The sequence below is a fragment of the Phyllostomus hastatus genome, unplaced genomic scaffold (assembly GCF_019186645.2).
Source record: "Phyllostomus hastatus isolate PE091 unplaced genomic scaffold, TTU_PhHast_1.1 phas_contig_38, whole genome shotgun sequence".
Classification (NCBI taxonomy): domain Eukaryota; kingdom Metazoa; phylum Chordata; class Mammalia; order Chiroptera; family Phyllostomidae; genus Phyllostomus; species Phyllostomus hastatus.
Window position 1 is genome coordinate 23,559,329 of NW_025333869.1, and position 22,175 is coordinate 23,581,503.

General features: G+C 43.0%; 3 protein-coding genes across 10 annotated transcripts in view; all 3 read left to right on the top strand.

The window, feature by feature from the left end:
* Positions 1–1,075: 1,075 nt before the first annotated feature.
* MSS51 (MSS51 mitochondrial translational activator) lies at positions 1,076–14,904 on the top strand. 3 transcript variants are annotated; one of them, XM_045842095.1, is made up of 7 exons: positions 1,078–1,284; positions 11,577–11,803; positions 12,218–12,373; positions 12,964–13,088; positions 13,301–13,867; positions 14,169–14,262; positions 14,617–14,904. In XM_045842095.1, exons 2-7 carry the CDS (start codon positions 11,601–11,603, stop codon positions 14,834–14,836), a joined length of 1,365 nt encoding a protein of 454 aa, XP_045698051.1. In that variant the 5' UTR covers positions 1,078–1,284; positions 11,577–11,600; the 3' UTR covers positions 14,837–14,904. The 3 variants fall into 3 exon arrangements, with proteins under 3 accessions (XP_045698052.1, XP_045698053.1, XP_045698051.1); XM_045842096.1 differs by lacking the exon at positions 14,169–14,262 and having other exon boundaries at positions 1,076–1,284; XM_045842097.1 differs by lacking the exon at positions 12,218–12,373 and having other exon boundaries at positions 1,076–1,284.
* A 5,112-nt stretch (positions 14,905–20,016) lies between these two features.
* LOC123821162 (translation initiation factor IF-2-like) lies at positions 20,017–21,199 on the top strand. The gene is made up of 3 exons (XM_045842439.1): positions 20,017–20,234; positions 20,679–20,898; positions 21,017–21,199. The coding sequence occupies exons 1-3, from the start codon at positions 20,188–20,190 to the stop codon at positions 21,197–21,199; spliced, it is 450 nt and encodes a 149-aa protein (XP_045698395.1). The 5' UTR covers positions 20,017–20,187.
* Positions 20,763–22,175, top strand: part of ANXA7 (annexin A7) — a 28,515-nt gene continuing 27,102 nt past the window's right edge. For 2 of the 6 annotated variants that reach the window (XM_045842104.1, XM_045842109.1), the window contains exons 1-2: positions 20,826–20,898; positions 21,229–21,353. In XM_045842104.1, the coding sequence (XP_045698060.1) occupies positions 21,262–21,353 (92 nt within the window). In that variant the 5' untranslated portion in view covers positions 20,826–20,898; positions 21,229–21,261. Of the gene's footprint in view, positions 20,899–21,228; positions 21,354–21,429; positions 21,491–22,175 lie in introns of those variants that run through there. The other 4 variants (XM_045842106.1, XM_045842110.1, XM_045842105.1 and 1 more) reach the window with 3 other exon arrangements.

Sequence of the window (22,175 nt, forward strand, 5' to 3'; positions counted from 1 at the left end):
ATGCTGTCCTGCTCTATCCTGCCCAGGTCATGACTCATCTCTTTGTCCAGCATATCTACACTGTCTACACTCCCATGAACCATAATAACCTCCTCTTCTTGGTTATCAGATGAACTATCAAGGTATTGCAGTACTTGTTCAAGTAATCCATATTTTTCTTAATGCTACATTCACATAACTTATAATTGTTCTATTTTATTAGTTATTACTGTTAATCTCTTACTGTGCCTAATATATAAATTAAACTGCTATAGGGCTATATGTATAGGAAAAGACATAGCATTTATAGCGTTTGTCCTATCTGTGGTTTTAGGCATCTACTGAGGCATCTTGGAACATATATACCCAGTGGGTAAGGGGTTACTACATTCCTTTTTGAAATAAATAGGGGGAGTGCCCCAGATTTGGACATTCACTCAGAAAGTGCCTTGCTCTCTTTTCAGGCAAAGTGAATCTTATATATTAATTCTGGATGTTTCCCCTACAGTTGATTTCCTCTGTGCCATCAAATGACCATTTGTCTTTCTTCTTGGAAAATATATTTGTACTTAAGCCTCAAGTGGTCATTGCTGAGTTGTGTTTGAGCAGATTTGGGCTTAGGGGAACTCATTTGGGTGTATGCTGACATGCAGATACCAAGGGGTTCCTGTTCCTCTGGTTTAGTGCTTAGGCCTTTCCAACCAAATACTGACTTCTGAACTAATTCCAAGGGGTTTTTCCCGATGCTGCAGACTAAGCAGAAATGTTGCCTTCTGCCATGGCCAGGTAACTCAGTTGGTTAGAGTGTTGTGCCCATACATTAAGGTTGCGGGTTCAGTCCCTGGTCAGGGCACATACGAGAATCAACCAATGAATGTATAAATAGGTGTAACAACAAATCTCTCTCCTCTCCTACTTCATCTCTCTAAAATCAATAAATAAAAAATTAAATTAAAAAATGTTGTCATAGTGAGAGAGGTTCAGGAAGCAGTAAGCTTCATATTCAGCCTGTCTGGCCTTTGGCAAGTTTGGGAGTGTTGACAAAGTCCTAAGCCTTCTTGGCAGAAAAGGAAGGTCAGAAAGAGAAGTCTATGGGCTGGGGGCCAAGTCCCTTCTTTCTTTGTTAGGGAGGATTAAGCACGTCTGGCTGGCAGGGCACACGTAATTACGGAGACCCAGCATTTCAGCAAAGAAAGGTGATATGAAGAGACAGCTGCAAGTCACTCATTACCTAGATCTGAGTAAATCAAACATTCACTTCACTTGGAAGAAACAGAGAAGAAAGAAAGCCGAGGGCTTAGCAGGGTAAGTGACTTTTTCATCAACCAGTTTGCTTGCTTAGTTTATAGTTGAGTAAGACATTTATCACTCCAGGGAGTGTTAATCACTGCTTAAGCAGCTGAATGTGGTCCTAATAGCAATGCCCCTAACGCATTTCTCCTTTTCTCTTATTCTTAACCCCTTTTGAGGATCTGCAATGACTAGCTTGATTCCCCTTGTCTTCTTCCCTACCTCTCCAAAGACACTTTGTATTTGCTGGTGAATTAGAGAAAATTAGATGGGCCTTCCTGGTCTGGAGTTGATGATGTGGTTTAAGTGAAACTTAAGGCTTTTGGTGGTAAGGAGGGAGAAAGATGGGAGACCTAGGACTAGGAATAAACTAATATTTTAGGGGGGTTGGTGATGAAGGATAAGAGTTTTTCTAGTCAATCCAGTTCATGTCTCATCTCCTCTCCAGTCCTTGGTGTTTTCTCTCATGTATACTGGGAGTAAATTAGAGCCCAAGTCATTGGGGATGGCTGGAAAAAAGTAAAAATGATTCCCCTTCCTAGGTGGGTAGACTCTGAACTCTGGGAAATTCTGAAAGCTTGCGATAATTCTTCACAACTTACTGTCCCCTCTTTTTTCACCTTTTTCTCAGTACCCATTCTCCCCCCTCTTGGCCCCTCCCCCCACACTTCTTATGAGGAGTCTGGGGTTAGGGTACACAAACTCACAGGTGAGTTTGTAGATGCACGTGCAAAGACCTGGTTCCTTATTTCTACCTTCTTTCTTCCTGCCAGGAAATTAATTCATTTGTATCATGAACCTGCTGTAAACACAGGAAACTATGACCTCAGGGAATTCACCAGTCCTCCCCAGGCTGTGTGATCCCTTGACTTCTGACTTCCAGCCAGTTCAGCCAACTCCCAGACAGCCAAGAGTTAATCTTCCATTGGAGGAAGACCTCTCCTTGGAAAGGCAGATAAATGCCTTTCCGATCTTAATCCAGCTTCCTTTGTAGCGTAAAGGCTTTTGGTTGTACATCAGAAAGATATTTGTCGTTACTTCTGGGATTTAAGACTCTTGAGTTGTCTCAAATCAAAGGTACTTTTCCACCCTACCTATAAACAAAAGATGAGTTAGCCCTGGCTGGTGTGGTTCAGTAGATTGGGTTCCAGCCTGCCAACTGAAAGGTCGCTGGTTTGATTCCTGGTCAGGGCACATGCCTGGGTTTTGGGCCAGGTCCCCAGCTGGGGCCCTGTGAGAGGCTACGTATTGATGTCTCTTGAACCTTGTTTCCCTCTCTCTCTTTTTCCCTTCCCCTCTCTAAAAGTAAATAACTATAATCTGTAAAAAAATTTTTTAAAAGGATAAATTTTAAAAAAAGATGAGTTTATTCTTTCAAGGTTTGTCTTGCCTGAGTGGCCTGGGTAGATAGAGCAGATAAATGCTTCTTCTAGAAATGCAGTGATAAGGAGATGTGAGGAGAAAATACAGTGATAAAAGTGTAGAGGGGTCAGGTCATTTGTTGGGAATGAAGTCCAAAGGGGTGAAAGCAGTACCACCCACCTTTAGTAAAAGGACATGACCCTTAAATCCTAAAATTATTGTTAGATCTAGTTTCTTCTTTATTGGTGGGATTGCTGCTTCTTCATATGTGTTTTGCTATCTCTGTTCTGTAGACTCTGAACCCATTCGTTCATCTCTGGGTTGAGGGGACTCGTCATCTCATGGAATGAAGGGATGAGAAAGAAAATACAAAGGAAAATATAAATTAGTTCCTTCATTAACCTGAGGACAGGGTTTTACAAGAACCATGTTGTAAGATAATGGATATTAGCTGGATGATTCTGGAGGGTTTTTTGCTAACAAATGTGGTCCGGAAGGATTAAATGTCAGACCATTTTTGTAACAAAACATGATCCCTGATTTGAACTTTAATAGTTAGTTACCTCATTCAAACCAACCACTGTGAGTGTCGTTATCCTCTCGGATTTCCCTGTCCCCAGAGGCAGTTAATCTGGGGGTTAATAATGTTTTAGTTTCTCAATCTCTATGGATACCTTTTTTAATTGAGGTGAAATCCACATAAAATTAATCCTTTTAAACTGAGCAATTAAATGTCATTTAGTGCCTTCACATTGTTGTGTAACCACCTGTGACCTTTTATGTCTGGCTTCTTGTACTTAGCGTGTTTTTGAGGCTCATCCATGTTGTAACGTATATCAGTATTTTATTTTGCCGTAACCCTGAATAATATGCCATTGTATACATATCTCACTTTGTTTATTGTCAAAGTAAGAAATGTTCAAACCTGTAGAGGATTTTCATAAGAGTTTATTTGAACCAAACTGACAACATGCTGAGGAACAGGATCTTAAAACCTCCAAAAACAGGTTTTGCAGCTGAAGGTAAGTGGTCAATTAAGGAAGATTACATGGAAATGGGGGAAATAAAAAGCAAGGTGGGGATTGGAATACAGGATAGTAAGATTATGTTCTTTCATGAGGTGGTAAGGCCTGTTTCATAGGTGTGTTAACCTAGATGCATAGAAACAATGGACAGGGCTTGGTTAAGGCGAGAAATTTTTACTAAAAAGTTATATGCCTGGGGCATGATTACCCACCAAGACCTGCCTAGTTACGAATGTGTGATCAGATCACTGTGTGAAGTTACTTTGCATAGAATCATCCCCCTTTTTTCACATAATTCATCTGTTGGTGGACTTTTGGGTTACTTTGACTTTTTGACTATTGTGAAGGGCGGTACTGAAACTGGAAAAGTTGGAGTTTTTGCTGCCTGTCACTACCATAACTGATAAGTAAAAACAGGGATTGAATCTTTATGAGTGTTTTAATCAGATGGCCAGCCATCTGAGAAGACGGTGGTTTATGTGCCCTCAAAAAGCTTCTTAGCAGCTCCTTTCAAGCTGATCTTTTTATAAGAAGAAAGGGTGGGAAAGGGCTTTGGAAAAAGGTTAATTGTATAAGAGTTGTAGTCTGACAGTGATTTTCTTAGTACTTCTTTACCTATTGATCAACAACTCTTTATCTGCATCCGGGAGTTTCCTCCCTGGAACACAATGGTTCAGATACCATCTCCATGGCTACCAGACCCCCTGGGGTGCAAAGGTTGAGTTGCTCCTTGCTGCATTCCAGTTCCTGGAATAACAGCTTTCCATGTGCATTAGTCACTTAAGCCTATCAACTAAGGCAAAAATCTTTAACTCTTGAGTTCCTGTCTCATTTTCCTTTGTTAGTTTTTTAATTATCTTATTTCTGTAAGATTCGTTTACAAACTAAAACAACGTAAGATAAATTAGCGGTGGTATTGCAGTTCATCTCAAAGAGTTTTAGTACAGTTGACGAAAGTTGCACGTTTTCCAGCTGGGGCTACATTAGCATTTTTAAGGAAAACATTTTCCTGTCCTTTAGAGTTACTATAGGTCCCCAATTATATTAGTGATTTCAGAGGCTTCCCAGGGGAGTACAAATACCAACAAGACAGGAAGTAAAAGTTTGTTCAACATATGTTCCTTCTGTAAGACAAAAGTCAGAGAGATTTAGACCAAATATACCCAGATATTTTAATCTTGTTTGAAAGGAATAAGTTCTCCATAACATGGGAAAAGAATTAAGTCGTTCTTTTCAAAAGATGACTTTCAGTTCTTCATGTGGTCCAGTGATCCATTATTCTGGTGCTTTCTTTATTCTGGTGTGATCAATCCAAGGTTTTATTCCTTCAGTTTGACCGTGAGGAGTATGTCCCAAGGTACAGTCCACTTTTCTTCTAGTTGGCTCTCTGGAGATCCTGTCTTCCAAGTCTTGAGTAGCACCTTATCTTCAGGCTCAAAGGAATGTAGCAAACCTGTGGGGGAGAGGTCTCTAATACAAGCAAGGTCATTAATGACAGCCAAGGTCTGACTTAGATGTTGTACATAGTTCTTTACCTTTACTTCTTGATCTGCATATGTATCTCCTACTCCAATTGTAGCCTGGAGTGGTCACCCATACATGATTTCATATGGACTCATCTGAATCCCACCTCAAAGGGCCACTCTTATCCTAAGCAAGGCTATAGCTAAAACTTGATCCCAATGGAGATGAGTTTCTTGACACAGATTGGCTATATTTTTCTTCAAGGTGTGATTCATCTTCTTTCCCTTCCCAGCAGCCTGAGGTCTCCATGCTGTGTGAAATCTCCACTTGATTCTTAAAAATTTACTAACCTCCCATGTAATTTCTGAAACAAAAGCAGGTCCATTATTGCTCTGGCTGCTGCCAAGTAGCCCAAAGTGAGGAATTGTTTCCTTCGGTAAGGCTTTCATTACCTCTGAGGATTTCTCAGTTCTAGTAGGACAGGCCTCTACCCATCCTGAAAAGGTATCAATGAAGACTAGCAAATATTTCCATGCCCAGGCCCTCGACTCTGGGTAAAGTCTATTTGCCAGTCCTGAAACAGGCACTGCTCTTTCCCTTCTTTTTCTGATGGGAACCTGTTTTAGGATTCTTCTTCTGGAATACATGGCTTTAGAAATTCCAGGACCTGTGAGCCATGGTTTAATATAAGTGGTTCAAAACCCCATTTGTTAGCTTTCTATAAGTCTGCAGTCAAACATTTAGAGTCAAATTGTGACAAGTCTAGAACAAGTATCAAAGGCATTATAAATTTTCCTTTAGCAGCCTCTTTTGCTGCTCAGTTGGCCAGATTGATTCTTCCAGCCACTTCAGTATCTTCTTTCTGATGCCCATGGCAATGCATGACTGCCACCTGTGAAGGTACCTGGACAGCTTCTAATACTTTTAAAATTTCTGCTGGATGCTTAATTTCCTCTTATTGGAAATTAATAGTTCTCGTTCCTTCCAAATCAAAACATCTGCATGCAAAATTAGGAAAGTGTACCTCAAGTTGATATACACATTCACTCTCTCTTCATGTAACAATTCCAGTGCCCTCTCAGTACAATCAGTTCAGGTTTCTGAGCAGAGGTTCCTGGCAGTAAGGCCTTTGTCTCTACTATTCCTTTGAGAGTCACAACTGCATACCCAGCCTTTCTGTTTCCTTTGTCCATATAACTGCTTACATCTGCATATAGAATCCAGTCTGCCTCTTCTAGAGGATGGTCCTGGAAGTCAATTCTCCTAGAATATGCTTCATCAATTATGTCAGCAGAGTCATGCAATAGTGCAGCCCAGTCAGGTCTGGGATAAGGGAGGCAGGATTTAACTTAATTGCATTTTTAAATTGCTTGGTACCTGCCCATTTTTCCAACAGAGAGCCACAAATTTGCTTTTTGCTCTGGCAGGCTCAACACTTGGTGGGGTGCATAAATGGTGATAGGCTACCCCAAGGAAAACTTTGCAGTTTCTATGAAAAGTCATAGGTGGCTGCCACAGCTCTCAAGCAGGCTGGCAACCCTTGGACAGTGCGATCTAGTTTCTTTGGCAAGCCTAGTAACACTCCTTCTGCCAGATTCAAGCAGAAACCCAAGAACTCTTACTGCTTGTTGGCAAATCTGGGCCTTCTGTGCTGACACTTGATAGCCGCAAGATGCCAAATGGTTTAAGGTAGCTATAGTATAGTTAAATGATGCATCTACATATTGTAAGAAAGCTCCTCCTTCAATTTTTAGATCTTTTTTTTTAGAGTTCTGGCTCAGGGTGTCACCCAAAACCATGTGGGAGTTCTTGAACTCTTGTAGTAGGACTGTCCAGCCATACTGAGTTTTGATCCAAGATTCCAGGTCCTGCCATTCAAAAGCAAACAACAGTTGAGAGTCTTGGTCAACCAGAATGCAAAGGAAAGCATCTTTTAAACCCAATACTGAATACCAGAGGCTGTCCCTGAGTATGCTGCTCTGTACAGTGTCACTTATTGCCCTTAAATCTCGTATAGGGAGCAACAGGGCCAAATGAGTCCATATTCCTGAAACTTCAGAATTATTGGGTGTATTCCTTCTAGGATCTCCTTTCACAAGGGATACTGCCTCTTATGGGGAGACCCTTTCCCTGGTCTGAGGTCAACTTTAATAGGGGAGGCTCGCTTAGCCTTCCCTAACCTTCCAGCAGCCCACACAGTGAAGCTCACCTAATTCTAAATTTCCTCTGGCCAGGGTTGCTTTCCTCCTTCCCACAGTTTCATAAGAAACTGCTGGATGTTCTCTGGAGGAACCTGTAGGTGGAGCTGCTGTTCCTCGGGATAGAAAGTGATTTGAACATGTAGTTCTGACAACAAATCCTTTCCCAGAAGAGAAAAACTGTACCTACCACAGCACATTCTAATGGCTTCAAGAAAATTGGTTTTTGGGGCTTCTGGAAATTACAGTTACAGTTCAGCTAGAGGTCTACTGACCACAGAATATGTCGCTCTGGTATCAGTCAAAAAGTTCTACAATTTGTTCCCCACGCTGTTAGTTTTATCCAAGTTCTTAGACTCTAACCTCCTTTTCCCTCACTTGGGGTACTCATTTTTCCAGTGCGTTTTTCTCTTGTAGTGTAATTGCCCTGCCCCAATAGGGGCTTGTCCTTCACCAAATTTGGTGGAGGTTTCAGATGGAAACCTGATGGGTTTCGAATGGAAAAAAACATTTCAGGCTCACCTCCTTTGGACCCCTCAGCCTAGTGTGCAGGATCCTCCATGGCTGGAGGGGCCATGGGAACCCTGACTGTGCTCACAGCAGCCATCCTGATCTTCCTGGTGCCTCTCCTGAGCTTCTGCTATCTGCCACAGGCAAATTCCCTTTTCTGCAGACCATTTTCTCATTTCCTTGATCTTTGACAAAACAATTCTAATCGTAGTATAGTACAGTGGTTTAAATACCCATACAGCTGCAAGCATCCTTCTGAGTCCAGACTATACATAAGCCAAACAATATTGCAATTAACATATGTTTATAAGCATAGGTCGACTAATCAGTGAAAACTTGCCCCAAAGGGCTGTTTCCTGGAACAGAGGCTTCTCCCATTCTATCAGACAGAGCTTTGTAATATTACACAAAGCAGAAGGAATTCACCCCAAAGGGCTGTTTTCTGGAATGGAGGCTTCCCTCCCATTCTACCAGACAGAGCTCTGTAATATCACACAAGCAGATGGCACCTAAATTAAACCAGAAGATACTTTTTTTACCAGACAGAACTTTATAAACCAGAAGGTGCCTTAATACCAGACAGAGCTCTGTAAACTGAAGGTGCCTTAATTATCCAGGGACTACAGTCCTGAGCCAGAAAGTACAGTGATTCAAACAAAAGTGAAGGTGACGGGGTGTTGAGAATCAGAGGCAAATCCCCCAGGGAAATCACTTGGCAGCTGCGAGGGAGTCTCCAAATCCATACGCTGAGGTCCCCCAGTCCAGGTAGCCAACAGGACTCCCCCCCAAATACCCAGACTTTCCAGAGAGTCCCAAAGTCTGTCCCATCTGGGTCGCCTGAAGCACTACGAACATTTGTACATGAGTATTTGTTTAAGTACCTGTTTCCAATTATTTTGGATATATATTAAGAGTGAAATTGCTGAGTCTTATGGTAATTATATATTTAACATTTTGCAGAGCCACCATACTGTTTTCCATAGTGTCTGTACTATTTACATTCCTACTGTCAGTGCACAAATGCTCCAGTTTTTCACATCTCACCAATACTTTTTTTTCTGGGTTTTTTATAACAGCCATCTTAATGGATGTGAAGAGTTATCTCCTGGTTGTATTTTGCATTTTCTTAGTGATTAGCATGGATGAAAAGGAAGCCACATACTAAACCTCACAAACCTAGGTGATGCCTGCACAGAGGGCCCTGCAAACTCAGGGACTGAAAGTTTTCAACATACGGGATGGCCTGTACATAAAAATTTCTAATCATGAAAGCAAGGCATGGTGGGTAGTTATGTCCTAGGCCTGGCGCTTCCTTGACAAAGGTCAGTCTTTACTAAGTAAGCCGATCTATTGTCATTTTGCATCTAAGATAACATACTTTGAAGTGTCAGAGTAGTCATCTTTTCCAGACCCCTCAGAAGCACATGCACTGCACCAGAGCAAGAGACCACAGAACCTCTCATTGTTATCTTGTTCACTGAATACCATCTCTCTGTGCTATAAATATTTATTTATCCTGTGCCCACAAATGTAAAAGAAGTGTGTCTCTTCACTTTACTTTTTATTTAAACACTTTTTAAAAGATTTTCTTTATTTTTAGAGAGAAGGAAGGGGTATGAGAAAGAGAGAGAGAAACATTGAATGGTTGCCTCTGGTACTCACCCTGACTGGGAAGTGAACTGGCAACCTTTTACTTTGTAGAACAATGCCCAACCAGCTGGCTTACTTTTTATCCAGTTCCAGAGGTTTCTCTGCCTTGCTTTCTTCCTCCTCCTTAATCTACCACCAGTGGATTTCATGTAATACTCAGTCTCCTCATTTGATTCTAATGTATAAATTAAGATGCAAAATTATCAATCTCTGGAGCATGTTTTCAATCTGTTGAGATTTTGCTTCCCAGCAGTTGTCCTCAGACTGGTTCAAATAAACTCTTATAAAACTTTTTCTCAAGCTGGACATTCTTTTTTTGACATTAGTGATGATGAACATCTTTTCATGTGCTTTTAGGCAATTTATATATTTTCTTTTGAGAAATATCTGGTCAGAGCTTTTGCCTATTTATTACTTGGGTTATTTGATATTTTTGAATTTTTTATTTTTTAAGATTTTATTTATTCATTTTTAGAGAGAGGGGAAGAGAAGGAGAAAGAGAGGAAGAAAAACATCAGTGTGTGGTTGCCTCTCACACGCCTTGTACTGGGGACCTGGCCCGCAACCCAGACATGTGTCCTGACTGGGAATTGAACTGGTGACCCTTTGATTCACAGCTGGTGCTCAATCCACTGAGCTACACCAGCTAGGGCTTATTTTTATTTTTTTTAAGATTGTATTTATTTTAGAGAGAGGAAAAGGGAGGGAGAAAGAGAGGGAGAGAGACATCAATATGTGGTTGCCTCTAGTATACCCCCTCCTAGGGACCTGGCTTGCAACCCAGGTATGTGCCCTGACCAGGAATTGAACCAGCCAACTCTTAGGTTCGCAGGCCAGCACTCAATCCACTGAGCCACACCAGCTGGGTCCCTTAAGTGTTTTTATGACTATAATTTTAGCTCTTAATGTTTAGGCTTTTAGACTCAGTAGTCAAGCTCTATATTTCTATGCTCAAGTTCTTTGTGTTTAGAATTCCTTTTTTTCTGTCTCCTTGTATTCAAAATATTACCATCTTTTGTGGTTTCTTCTGGCGATTTTTAACCTTTTTTATCTCATGGTATACATAAACTAATTTCTATAATCCTGTGGCACACCAGAAAACATGTTTGCTGATCTGACCAAAAAAAAAAAACAAAAACAGGTATAATTTTGATTCATTCATACCAGACAGTTATTGTTGTGTTAGTTGTCATTTTTTTCTTATTTGACAATCTAAGGGAAAGATGGTCAGTGCCCATGACTAAACAGTCAGGTATTGTATGTTTTAAATATTCTTGGGACACACCATTGTGTTGAAAATTGCTGGTCTTTTCCAACCACTCCCTGCGTGATCAAGTCTTCCTATAGCTCACCAGCTGAAGAGACTCACTTCTCTCCATCTCCCACTAGTGCTTTAGTTTCACTTTTCTTAAGCAATGTATACACTGCCTTATACTATACTATACTATACATTTAATCCCTCTATAAGACATTTAGATGTTAACCCTGCAGAGGTTGCAGTCCAAAAAATTACAGCGTAGGTCATGTGTATCTGAGAGATACATACATTACTAGTATGTATGTACTGAAATGCGCTGAAAAAAAAACCCAAACACTCTCAGTCCATCCTAGTGCCTATCCCCCTCAGTTAATCTCTATTACTGGTTTTGGATGAGCCCTGCCAGACATTTTTTTTAATGCATTACTTACATATACAGGGTCCAGAAGAAGTGACACCATTGAGTGTGGTTGGTGGAGTAGGTGAATGTTTCACACAAGATAGACAGCCATTTGAACATCTCACCTAAAATGTCATACGGTGTGCTTGAGTGTGATATTGTCATATTGCAGAATTACATGCTTATGATTTTGTAATAAAAAGGGGGTGTGATTTGTGCCAGACTTTGTATATTTATATTTTATATAGAACTTCATTTGTAATATTCCCCTTCTGTTTTTTTACAACTGCCTGTAGTAATAAAATATCAGTAGATGTGAAATAAATCTTACTGATATGTGGGTCTGAGAGACTAGAATGAGAAATGAAAGGTCAAACATGTGAAAACACATCATATGTATCCAGCTTGCAAAATTCCATTCCCTGTCGTGTTGCATACAGTCTCCAGGTGTCAGCGGGCAAGCCATGGCTCCACGACACCGGCAGCGAAGACACAAGAGACCTCCCCCATCAGGGGCCCCCACAGTTGTGACACCTGTGCCTCTTACCCTCTCAAAACCTGGCCCTAGTATTGATGCACTTGGCTTCTGCTCCTTGGAGAGTAATGTTCCTGGCCTATCCCAGCTGATTCTCCAAAAGCTGAACATGAAAAGCTATGAAGAATACAAGTGAGTGACTAGCTCTCTGGAAAAGCAATATATTGTCCCTGGTAGAAGTGATTTCAAAAGGTGGAGAGGGAATATAACTTGGGGATAATCGGGTATTTGCAACAAAGGATTTTTCTCATCCTGACTTTTACCAGTTTATTACTATAGAAATGTTAAAATACGTAATTTTCTAAGTCATAAATGATGGGAGTAGGTGGAAATACAAAGGTGGGGAAAGTAGATCTACAGTTGTGAGTATGCAAAACACAGTTTATTCTTGTTATTTATTTATTTACTATTATGTCTTTTTTCATTTGAATAACTGTAAACTTCCTTTTGCCCACTCCTGTATATAGGTGGCAAGGGAGGGGTCATGAGGAATTGGGGGGATGTTCTTTTTCCTATTGCTGCACCTCTTCCATGCTATCCCTGCAGACTGGTGATAGATGGTGGCACTCCTGTATCAGGCTTTGGATTTCGATGCCCTCAAGAAATGTTCCAGAAGATGGAGGACACTTTCCGATTCTGTGCTCACTGTAGAGCACTTCCTAGTGCGCTTTCAGAATCCAAGGTCCTCCGGCACTGCAAGAGGTGACTAGTCGGGCTAGTAGGGGAGATGTCTGGAAGTGATCCTCTTCTAAGACCTCACTGTGGGAGGAAAGGGCTGAGAGTTTTCAGAATAACTCAAGGCCTACTCCTCATTTTGTGTGATCTAGGCCATAGAGAGATGAGAAAAGGGTTTGGCTCTTGCTTATTTTTGGTGTTTTAGGGAAATTTGATGGGGACCACAGTACAATTCTTTCTGCCTTCCTGCTCTTGAGTGCTCAAGGGGTAAGACCATAATCTGTTCTGGGGAGGTTGGGATTGAGACATGACCATGAGAAGAGGGCAGCCACAAACTGCTGGAGTTATTTTTTCTGTAAGGGATGAAAAAGTGAGTTGTTGCAGATAGAGACTGAGGTGTCACTCTGACCCAAGAGAAAAATTACATTCCTGCTCTCTCCTGCCTCCCCTTCTAAATGTAGTCCCCAAATTTGGTGCATCAGCCATCATTCCTCTCTCTACCTCTCTTACCCAGTAACCTTCTTCCTAGGAACAGAAATATCAGTTTTCTCTCCCAGATATTCTCCCAATAATCTTTGAAATATAGGAGCAAATATTTCTGGGGCTTATTTTCTCAGGTGCAGAAATGTCTATTACTGTGGACCAGAGTGCCAGAGGTCAGATTGGCCAGCACACAGGAGGGTTTGTCAAGAGCTGTGTCTTGTGGCTGTGGACCGTCTCATGGAATGGCTTCTGGTCACAGGTGGAGTGGTGGCGGGTGGAGGGAGTTCTGCCATGATAGTCAGTGGTGGTACTTGAAGAGAGCAATGAAAGCATGTGGCCACAAGGGAAAAGTGAGGAACTGAGTGGGCAGGGTAGTAGGGCATTCCTGGTCACAGGTCGGGATAGTGGACAAGGAAGGAATATTGAGGCCAGGGAAGGAGTAGGTCACTTCTTGTCCCTTCTTTCCTGCAGGAGATTTTGTCCTACCCTCAGGACCTTGGCCACAGCAGGCTGAAGTTGTACAGGGCTGGGACACCTGGTTTTCTCTACGGCATTTACAGCTAGATGCTACAATGGATGCTGTGCTAGGTAGTCATGCCATGACCACCCTTTGGGCCAGTGTAGGAAGGCCAAGGCCAGACCTAGATGTCCTCCAGGGCTCTTTGAAGCGACTCCTGACAGATGTCCTGTCCCGGCCTTTGACACTGGGCTTTGGGCTTCGGGCCTTGGGGGTAAATGTTAACAAGATGGGAGGAAGCACAGTGCATGTAGTCGGTGCTTCCCATGTAGAGACATTTCTCACTCACCCTGGGGACTATGATGAGCTTGGTCACATGTTTCCTGGACACCTTGGCCTCCGTATAATAATGGTGGGTGTAGACGTTGCTGCTGGCTTTTCAGAAAGCACCTCAACTTCACCACTGGAACCTGGCACAGTTCAGCTTAGTGGCCATAGGGGCCTCTACCATAACTTCTGGGAGGAGCAGGTAGAGACTGGGCAGACAGCCCATCCAGATTTGGCTGTGGCATTCCATCCAGGTAAGAGTTGTTTGTTCAGGGGGTTACTGGGTGGGATCCTCTGGGAATTTTTCATTCAGACTCTTGTATCCTATTTGGAGCCCCATTCATTTGGTCAGGTTAAACACAATGTGATAATGACCTTGTTGATCATTAGCTCTATGTGCTACACCTGAGTTCAGAATTTTCCATGGCAGAACCTGGGGTGGGTGATAGTGGTAAATGAGCATTAGCAGTGAGCAAGGTGAGGGTCGGAGTGGACACAATCAGAGAAGTATCTTGCTTAAGGTCTACCTGAGCCTTTCCCCTCTCTATTCCATAGGTTTTCATGCTTCCCCAGACTTGATGGAGGCTTGGCTGCCCACCCTTCTGCTACTTCGTGATTATGAGATCCCTACATTGATTACTGTTTACAGGTTTCAACCTCTTCCTATTTGGGATACCTCCCTAACACTTCCTATTTGTGATACTTCCTTCACACTCTCTTTATGTAGATGAGCTTATTTCTCTCCCGCTTGCTCATCTTCTGCCTTCTAGTGAGGATTTTCTTCCTTCTCATACTTGGTTTTCTCGTTCTCCTTTGAACAAAGGTCTATGTTAGTAAACTGGTAATTACTGAGACATTCGGAAGGGAGGGATCGCCCCTTACCTAGTTAAGCCTTAGGTAATTTTTGGGTTTGATGAGTACAGAAATGTCAAGTTCTGAGCAGTTTCTTTCCTCTCTCTTTTTCATAATAAGCAGAGCAATTTTTCTTATGTGTTTCCCATAGCCAGCAGGAGTTGGCAGCCTCGTTGCAGATTCTGGTGGACCTGGACACACACGTCATTGCCTATGGAGCCAACCCTTTCGCGTCTCTCAAACCTGAACAGGTCTACTCCAATCCCAACAAGCAGCCTGTATACTGCAGTGCCTACTATATCATGTTTCTTGGAAGCTCCTGCCAGCTGGATAAGAGGCAATTGGAAGAGAAAGTAGATGGTAGAGTTTAAATAGCTGAGCCAGATTCTGACTGGATGCCTAGAAAAGGGGGAGGTTGTGATACCACAATAAATTCAGTTTGGGCTTCTTAAGTCACTTGTTTTTCTTATTTCCTGTCCACTGGCAAGTGTTACTTATCTATACACACAGCACCTCACAACTGGAGGTTTCTCTCCGAGTGATTAACGTCAGCTCTGTTTGGGCCTGCCATTCTACCACACCCTGTCTCCTGTGTTCCTTCTTATATCACACTCTCAGGATCAGGATATTTCCTGGCCAGGGCCTCAAGGCCCTACCCCTACCCTAACACACACCTGTACATTCTTATTGCCCTCTCTGACAGGGCAATGTCAGAATTCATTTATTCATTCAAAACGTTTAATTAGTACCTCATATAAAAGGTATTGTATTAGGGCTTTGGGGAGATACAAAGTTGAATGAGATATGGCCCTTATTCTTAGCCTAGGAAGGAAAATAATACATATACATAGGTATCTTTATTATAAAATGTAATGTGGAATAAAAAGCTGAGAAAATCTTGTAGTACTAAGGAAATAGAGTGAAAAGAGAGATCACTTTGCTAAGCAATAGTGGAAATTTTATGTGTTAGAATTTTATGGAACAGATGGAGGGCAGGGTGCTTTAGATGGAGGGAACAATAGGAGCAGAAGTTTGGAGGCAGAAAAGCATAGGAGATGTATTTGCATGCACTGGGGGATTAGCATAGATTAAGTCCGGAAGATCGATTAGAACCAGATTGTAGAAGGAGCATAGCCAATGGGTCAGCTTTATATAGATCTGAATGTGAATCCTGGGGCAACCACCAAATGCTTTGTGCCTGTGGGAAAGCTAAACTTTTTAAAGTTCCTTAATTTCCTCATTTGTAAAATGGGGATAATGTCTAGTACTCAGAGGTTCAATAAAAGTTAAATAAGAATGTTTGCAAAGTTGGAGGACTCACACCTCTCTCTTTCAAAATTTATTTCAAAGAATGGTAACCAAGACAATGTGATACTGGTATAGGACAGACATTAGAACAATAAAACACAATTGAGAATCAAGAAGTAAATCTTTACATTTATAGTCAACTGATTTTCAAGAAGGCTGCCAAAACAATTCAATGGGAAAAGAATAGACTTTTTGATGTTGTCTGGGACAGCTGGATACCCACGTGCAAAAGAATGAAGTTGGACGTTTGCCTCATACAATATATAAAAATTAACTCAAAATGAATCAAAGACCTAAGAGCTAAAACTATACAACTCTTAGAAGAAAACAGGGTAAATCTTCACACATCGATGTGTCTCTCTTTTTGTCCCTCCCTTCCCCTCTATAAATAAATAAATCTTTTAAAAAAGAATGGGAGAAAATATAAATCATATATCTTAAAAATGGTAACTGTTTCCATACTGTTTCCAAATGGCATACTGTTTCAAGTTTTATTCAGTAACATAAACAGATGAACTGGCAGTGCTGTGTGAGATAGTTTAATGATGGAAAACCAATTGGGAAGCTATTGGTTCAGACGAGATAATGCAGGTGTCAGCTAAGTTGGGCATGGAAAGGAAGAGGTGATTTCTAGCTATAATGAGTAAAGTATACAAATAGTGACATTTTGTAAATAGAACATGAAACTAAAATCTTTAGGGTTTGTTTACTGATTGTGATTAATGAAGCGTGATATACAATACCTACTAGAATTTAATCAGGAGACAAAAACCACACAGTAACAGGTGACACAAAATTTCCATCTTAGTAGAATGGTGGTGTTAGTACATAAATTCTAAATGCCTAGCTTAATGGCAAATACTGAGGAGTCTAAGATGGCTTTTGCCCTTAGAGCACTTAGAGTTTAACAGGAGAGGACTGACATAAGCAAGGGCAATATAATAGAGTTATATTTCTCTTTTTTTAAAGATTTTATTTATTTTTAAAGAGGAGAAGGGAGGGAGGGAAAAAGGAAGAGAAGCATCAGTGTGTGGTTGCCCCTCGAATACCCACTACTGGGGACCCAGGCATGTGCCCTGACTGGGAATCAAACCAGTGATCCTTTGGTTCACAGGCTAACACTCAATCCACTGAGCCACACCAGCCAGGTGAAAATAAGAATTCTTGAAAATAAGAATTGTATTTTCAAAAATACATTGATCCCTGGCCAGGTAGCTCAGTTGGTTACAGCATCATCCTGATATGCCAAGCTTGGGCTTTCAATCTGTGGTCAGGACACATACAAGAATCAAGAATTAACCAATGTCCCTGGCTGGTGTGGCTCAGTTGGAATTCTGTTAGTGCATGGAAAAGGCTGCAGTTTTAGTTCCCAGTTGGCGTACATGCCTGGGCTGCAGGTTTGATCCCTGGTCAGGGAGTCTAAAAGAGGCAGACAAACAATGTTTCTCTGTTACATTATTTTGTTTAAGATTTTATTTATTTATTTTTAGAGAGAGGGAAGGGAGGGAGAAATAGAGGGAGAGAAACACTGATGTGAGAAATACTAATTGGTTGCCTCCACTGCATGCCCCAACAAATCGCAACCTAGGCATGTGCCTGAACCAAGAACTGAACCAGTGACCTTTTGCTTTGTGGAACAATGCCCAACCGACTGAGCCACACTGGTCAGGGCCCTTCCTCTCTCTCTCTCAAAACAATGGAAAAAAAATGTCCTCTGGTGAGGATTTTTTTAAAAAGTTAAAGGAATAAAAAGAATCAGTCCTGGCTGGCAGGGCTCAGTTGGTTGGGCATCAGCCTGCAAAGGGAGCGGTTGCTGGTTCGATTCCTCTCCAGGGCAGATGCCTGGGCTGCACAGAGGTGCAGCATGCGAGAGGCAACCAATCGATGTTTGTCTCCCCTTTTTTTCTCCCTCCCCTCACTTCTCTCAAAAATAAGTAATTCTTTTTAAGAATCAACCACTAAATGCATCAATAAATTGAGCAACAAGTTGATGTTTGTCTTTCTCTCTTTTCCTCTCTGTCTCATAAATCAATAAATAAAAATTAAAAAAAAATTAAAACTGCATTGAAAATCCCTTAGGATAACATTACATTGGATTCTGACATTTCCTTCTCTCAAGAGTCTTATTTGTTTTTCCTCTAATATTAGGAAACAAATCTCTTTTTTTTTTAGCTGATTACCAAATGAAATAGTTGGCTTGGGTTTGGGGGGCTCTGTTATAGTTGATCAAATATTTATTGAACATTTATTGCTAGACTCTACAGATATCCATGTTCTCAAGGAGCTTATATTCTAGCTGGGGGAAATAAACTATAAACATGCAGAATTTCAGATGGTTTTAAGTGCTATAAAGAAAGTTATAGCCCTGGCCGGTTGATTCAGTTGGTTGGAGTGTCATCTTGTACACCAAAAATGTAGGTTTTGAGTTCGATCCCCAGATTGCATATGGGAGGCAACTGATTGATGTTTCTCTCTCATATTGATGTTCCTCTCTCTGTCTCCCCACCCCCACCCATTCTTCTCTCTCTAAAATCAATAAAAGTAAAATTATCCTCTGGTGAAGATTAAAAAAAAGTTAAATAGGGTAATGAATGTGTATAACTGGTAGTGGTGTTGATGGCAGTGGCTGCTACTAATGCTACAATGTTTAGGGAATACATACCGCTTTGAGGAAACGGGTATCATTTGAGATGATACATATAGTGGAGAACATTCCAAGTAGAAGCAATAACAAATGCAGAGGTCCAGAGAATCTCTGGTGAGTTTGGGCACAAGCTTGGTGTGTTTGGACTGCAGACTACTTTGACCAGATTTAGTGACTGAGAGGTAAGTTGAAGAGGGATGAGGTCCCAGAGGTAGGCAGACTCCACATTACATAGGGCCTAAAGGACCATGGCCAGGAGTTTGGCTTTTGTTTCCAGAGAGAAGCCATTGGAAGAGTTTAATCAAGGGAATGATATAACTGAATTTACTCTTTAGAAAGATTACACAGGATTATTAACCTTAGCATTATTCACATTTTTGGCTGCAAACTTCTTTGTTTAGGGGGCTGTTGAGTGTATTGTAGAATGTTTAGTAGCATCCCTGACCTCTACACATTTGATACTAGTAATACCTCCCCGCCCCTCAGTGACAACCAAAAATGTCTTTAGATGCTGTGAAGTGTTCCCTTGGGAACAAAATTGCTGCTCTATCCATACAGAAAGTAGACTCTGACACAATGGGATTTTCACAGTAGGAGGCGCACGATGGCTGCTATTTCACATGAATTCTGGGGCATATGATGATTTTCAGAGGGGTTTTGTTTTTGCAAAGTTTATGTGGTTGAAAACAGGTAAGTTAAATGCTCACGTGCTGTGACTACTGTTAAATGTGCCACAGTAGACTTCTATAAAAGGTTTAGTTGGGTGATCACATCTCCCCAAGAAAAGGTAAGGAACAGCAGATGATCAGGAAAAGGTTTGAAGCAGGAAGGAGTCTGTCAGTCTTTGAATTGTGTTAATAAGTGAATAATCGCTGAAAGGCAGTCCGTGCCGTGATTTCTAGGCAGAGAAAACGTGAGGAATGGGTGCCTGATGCTGAAGGGCCTTCTATGTCAACAAAGAACGGGGACTTGAAAGGATGAACTGGGAAATCGAGTGGTAGTGTCTGAACAGGCTGTTGGATATTTGGACCTATAGGTCAGGAAAGTGGGCTAGAAATAAGAGGCTTGAAAAATATCCTCTTAAGGGTATAGCTAAGGCAGAGGAAAGGTTGGGGATAGGATCACCAAGGGAATAATTTAGAGCGAGGATGAGTAAAGACAGGCTTTTTAGGGAATGCTTAAATTCCCAAGGTTTCTGGGGGCAGATTGGACAGAAAGTCCAGATATTTGCCAGGCAGACAGACTGGTAGGAAGGATCTGGGGTAAAATGCCGGGTACTCAAAGTGGTTTAAATTCAGTAGTGACCTTCCTGAAGTACCTTCCACTTCACTCCTCTTTTAGGCACGTATATATCTTCCTCTTCCCAATTAACTGTTTTTTTTTTTTTTTTTCAAATTAGAAAGTTTATTTAGAAAGTTAGAGGTAGCAGTAGGGCCCTTGAAGCCTAGCACAGAGAAAGGCAGAGGTAACACGCCTCGGGGGCCGGGCAGCGGTAGGGGGAAGAAGAGCGGAAAGGGAAAGGCGCAGGCGCGCTCGCTGGAAGGAGAGCACACCCCATTAAAAATTTTAATCCACACCATCCCACTCCATTGAGGAAGATTTTGGGTAGAAAAGCATGCAGAGTAATAGATTGATGACTCTCAAACCTTAGTGTGCGTCAGAGCCACTAGAAGGGCTGGTTAAAACAGATTGCTGGGCTCTACCCCTAGAGTTTGACTCAGTAGCTCTAAGGTGGAACCCGACAATGTGCATTTCTACCCTTTCCGTGTGATGTTGCCGTTGCGGTTCTGGGGACACTTTGAGAACCACTGTAAAAGGTAAGCTGACTGGTTTCTGCTGTGCAATGCCAGTTCTCTTGTGAGTTGCAGACACTGGTCTGGGCCTTTGAAATTGCCCCAAATGTTCAACGCTAACGTGTGTGCCAGGTTACAGGGCTCTAGTATAAAGGGAACCCAGAATCACCCTACCACTCCCTTGTGATTTTGATTAAGTATATCTCGAGTTGAGACAGTACAGGAACTGCAGTAAATATTTACTTCACAGAAGGCTAATAAAAGATGCGGTCCTTGTCTCTGGAAGATACAAGGGAGGACCCGGCCTGACGCAGCCCTAGTCTGCCTCCGAGCGCGAAGGGGATCCGGGCTCCAGAGAACAGCGGCGACCGCCCGCCCCGAGCACCGAAACGGGATCGGGGTGTGGCCCGCGGATGGAGAAAGTGGGGAAACTGGTCGGTCCACTGAAAAGAGCGTCCTTCCGCGCAGGTGGAGCAGCGGGGGCGGGGAGACGGAGGGAAAGTCGGGCCGAGTCCTGGGCCGCCCCCTGCCGGGCACCTCCCTCCCCGCCCCAGGGGCGTTCCCGGCTGCTGCGACGATCCTAACGGGCTCCCACGGCGGCTCCCGGCGCCCCGCCCTCCCCGGGCCCGCCCCGGGCTCCATCTTGCCACCGACTGGGTTGGGCTGTGACGCTGCTCGCCGGTGTCAGGTGAGGAAGGTGCCCCCTGCCCTTGCCACCCCCTGTCCCCCTCGGCCACCTCGGCCCGGCCCTCTCTGAGGCCCGCCGTCCGGGAGACGGCAGGGCCCCGCTTGTGTCCCCGCGCCAGGGGTCGGTGCCGGGGCCTGTGGGCCTCCCTGGTGGCTGGCGACTCGACGTGCGCGTCTCGGGACCCCGGCTGCCCGGTGGGCGCGCTGTGCGGTGGGATGGGCGAGGCGGCCGGCCCGGCGGACAGGAAGCGGGAAGTCCTGTTGGCCAGTTCTCTGTGGCGTCCGTCTGTCCGGAGGAGTGACGGAAGAGTGACGCCCCGCCCCTGGGCAGGTGGACCGCTGGTGGAGGGACCGCGGCTAGGAGATGGCCCGGCTCCGTGGACCTGGAGGAAGGCTGAGTGGGGAAACCAATGAGCAGCTCCGAAACAGAAGTCTGGCCGGTGACGAGACTTTCCGGTGACACAGCAAATTTTGGGAAACTTCGGGAATTTGTACTAAGCTTAGTAAACCCTAGGGCACAGTACGAAAGCCTGAAGTTGTACACTGGTTCGGGTTTCTAATTCTTGGAACTGTTACAGGAAATACCATTCCAGGTGTGATTCCTATTCCCTGAGCAGCAGCAGCAGCAGCAGCAGCCCTATTCGAACACTTCTCGGATAGAGGGAAATGGCTGATGTCCACCATAAAGTGACAAGTGGGAAGAAGTCACCCAACTGCCTTTTCACTACCTAGGTTTGCCAGCTGATAGGGCGCTGATCTGGGAATCTGTCCTAGTTAGATAATGAATGTAATGAGTTATCTCAGCCTGGGAAGGAATTTCAAGACTGGATAGGCAGGTGTAAGAGTTCGTTTTGACCACTGCAAATTTAAGCCTCTTAGCATTCCTCACCGTTGGTAGCTGCCCATCTGGTCCACGCAGAAGTTAGCCACGCCTCCAATTCTTTATCCAAGGGCCCCTGCCGACTGATTTAATAGGTCCTTCTCAACCAAGGAACAGGTTGTAGAAAATCGTATCTGCTGTTGGCCATCGACATTCACCCTTCCTGTTTCCTATTTGTTCCTATTTATTTCATAAATTTGCAACAGCTGCCTCTTGTGTTCCTGGGCTTCATGCCATCTGTGAGACTCCTATAGTGAGTCCCACCCTTTTTTGTAGTTGACTCACGGGGTGGAGATGGTTTGGAGAACCAAGAATGATTTTCTAGTCTTTTAGAGGTAGTTGTTGAGGGAGAATGCTAAAAGAAAAGCTCTGGTTCACCATTATGGTCTCACTACGCC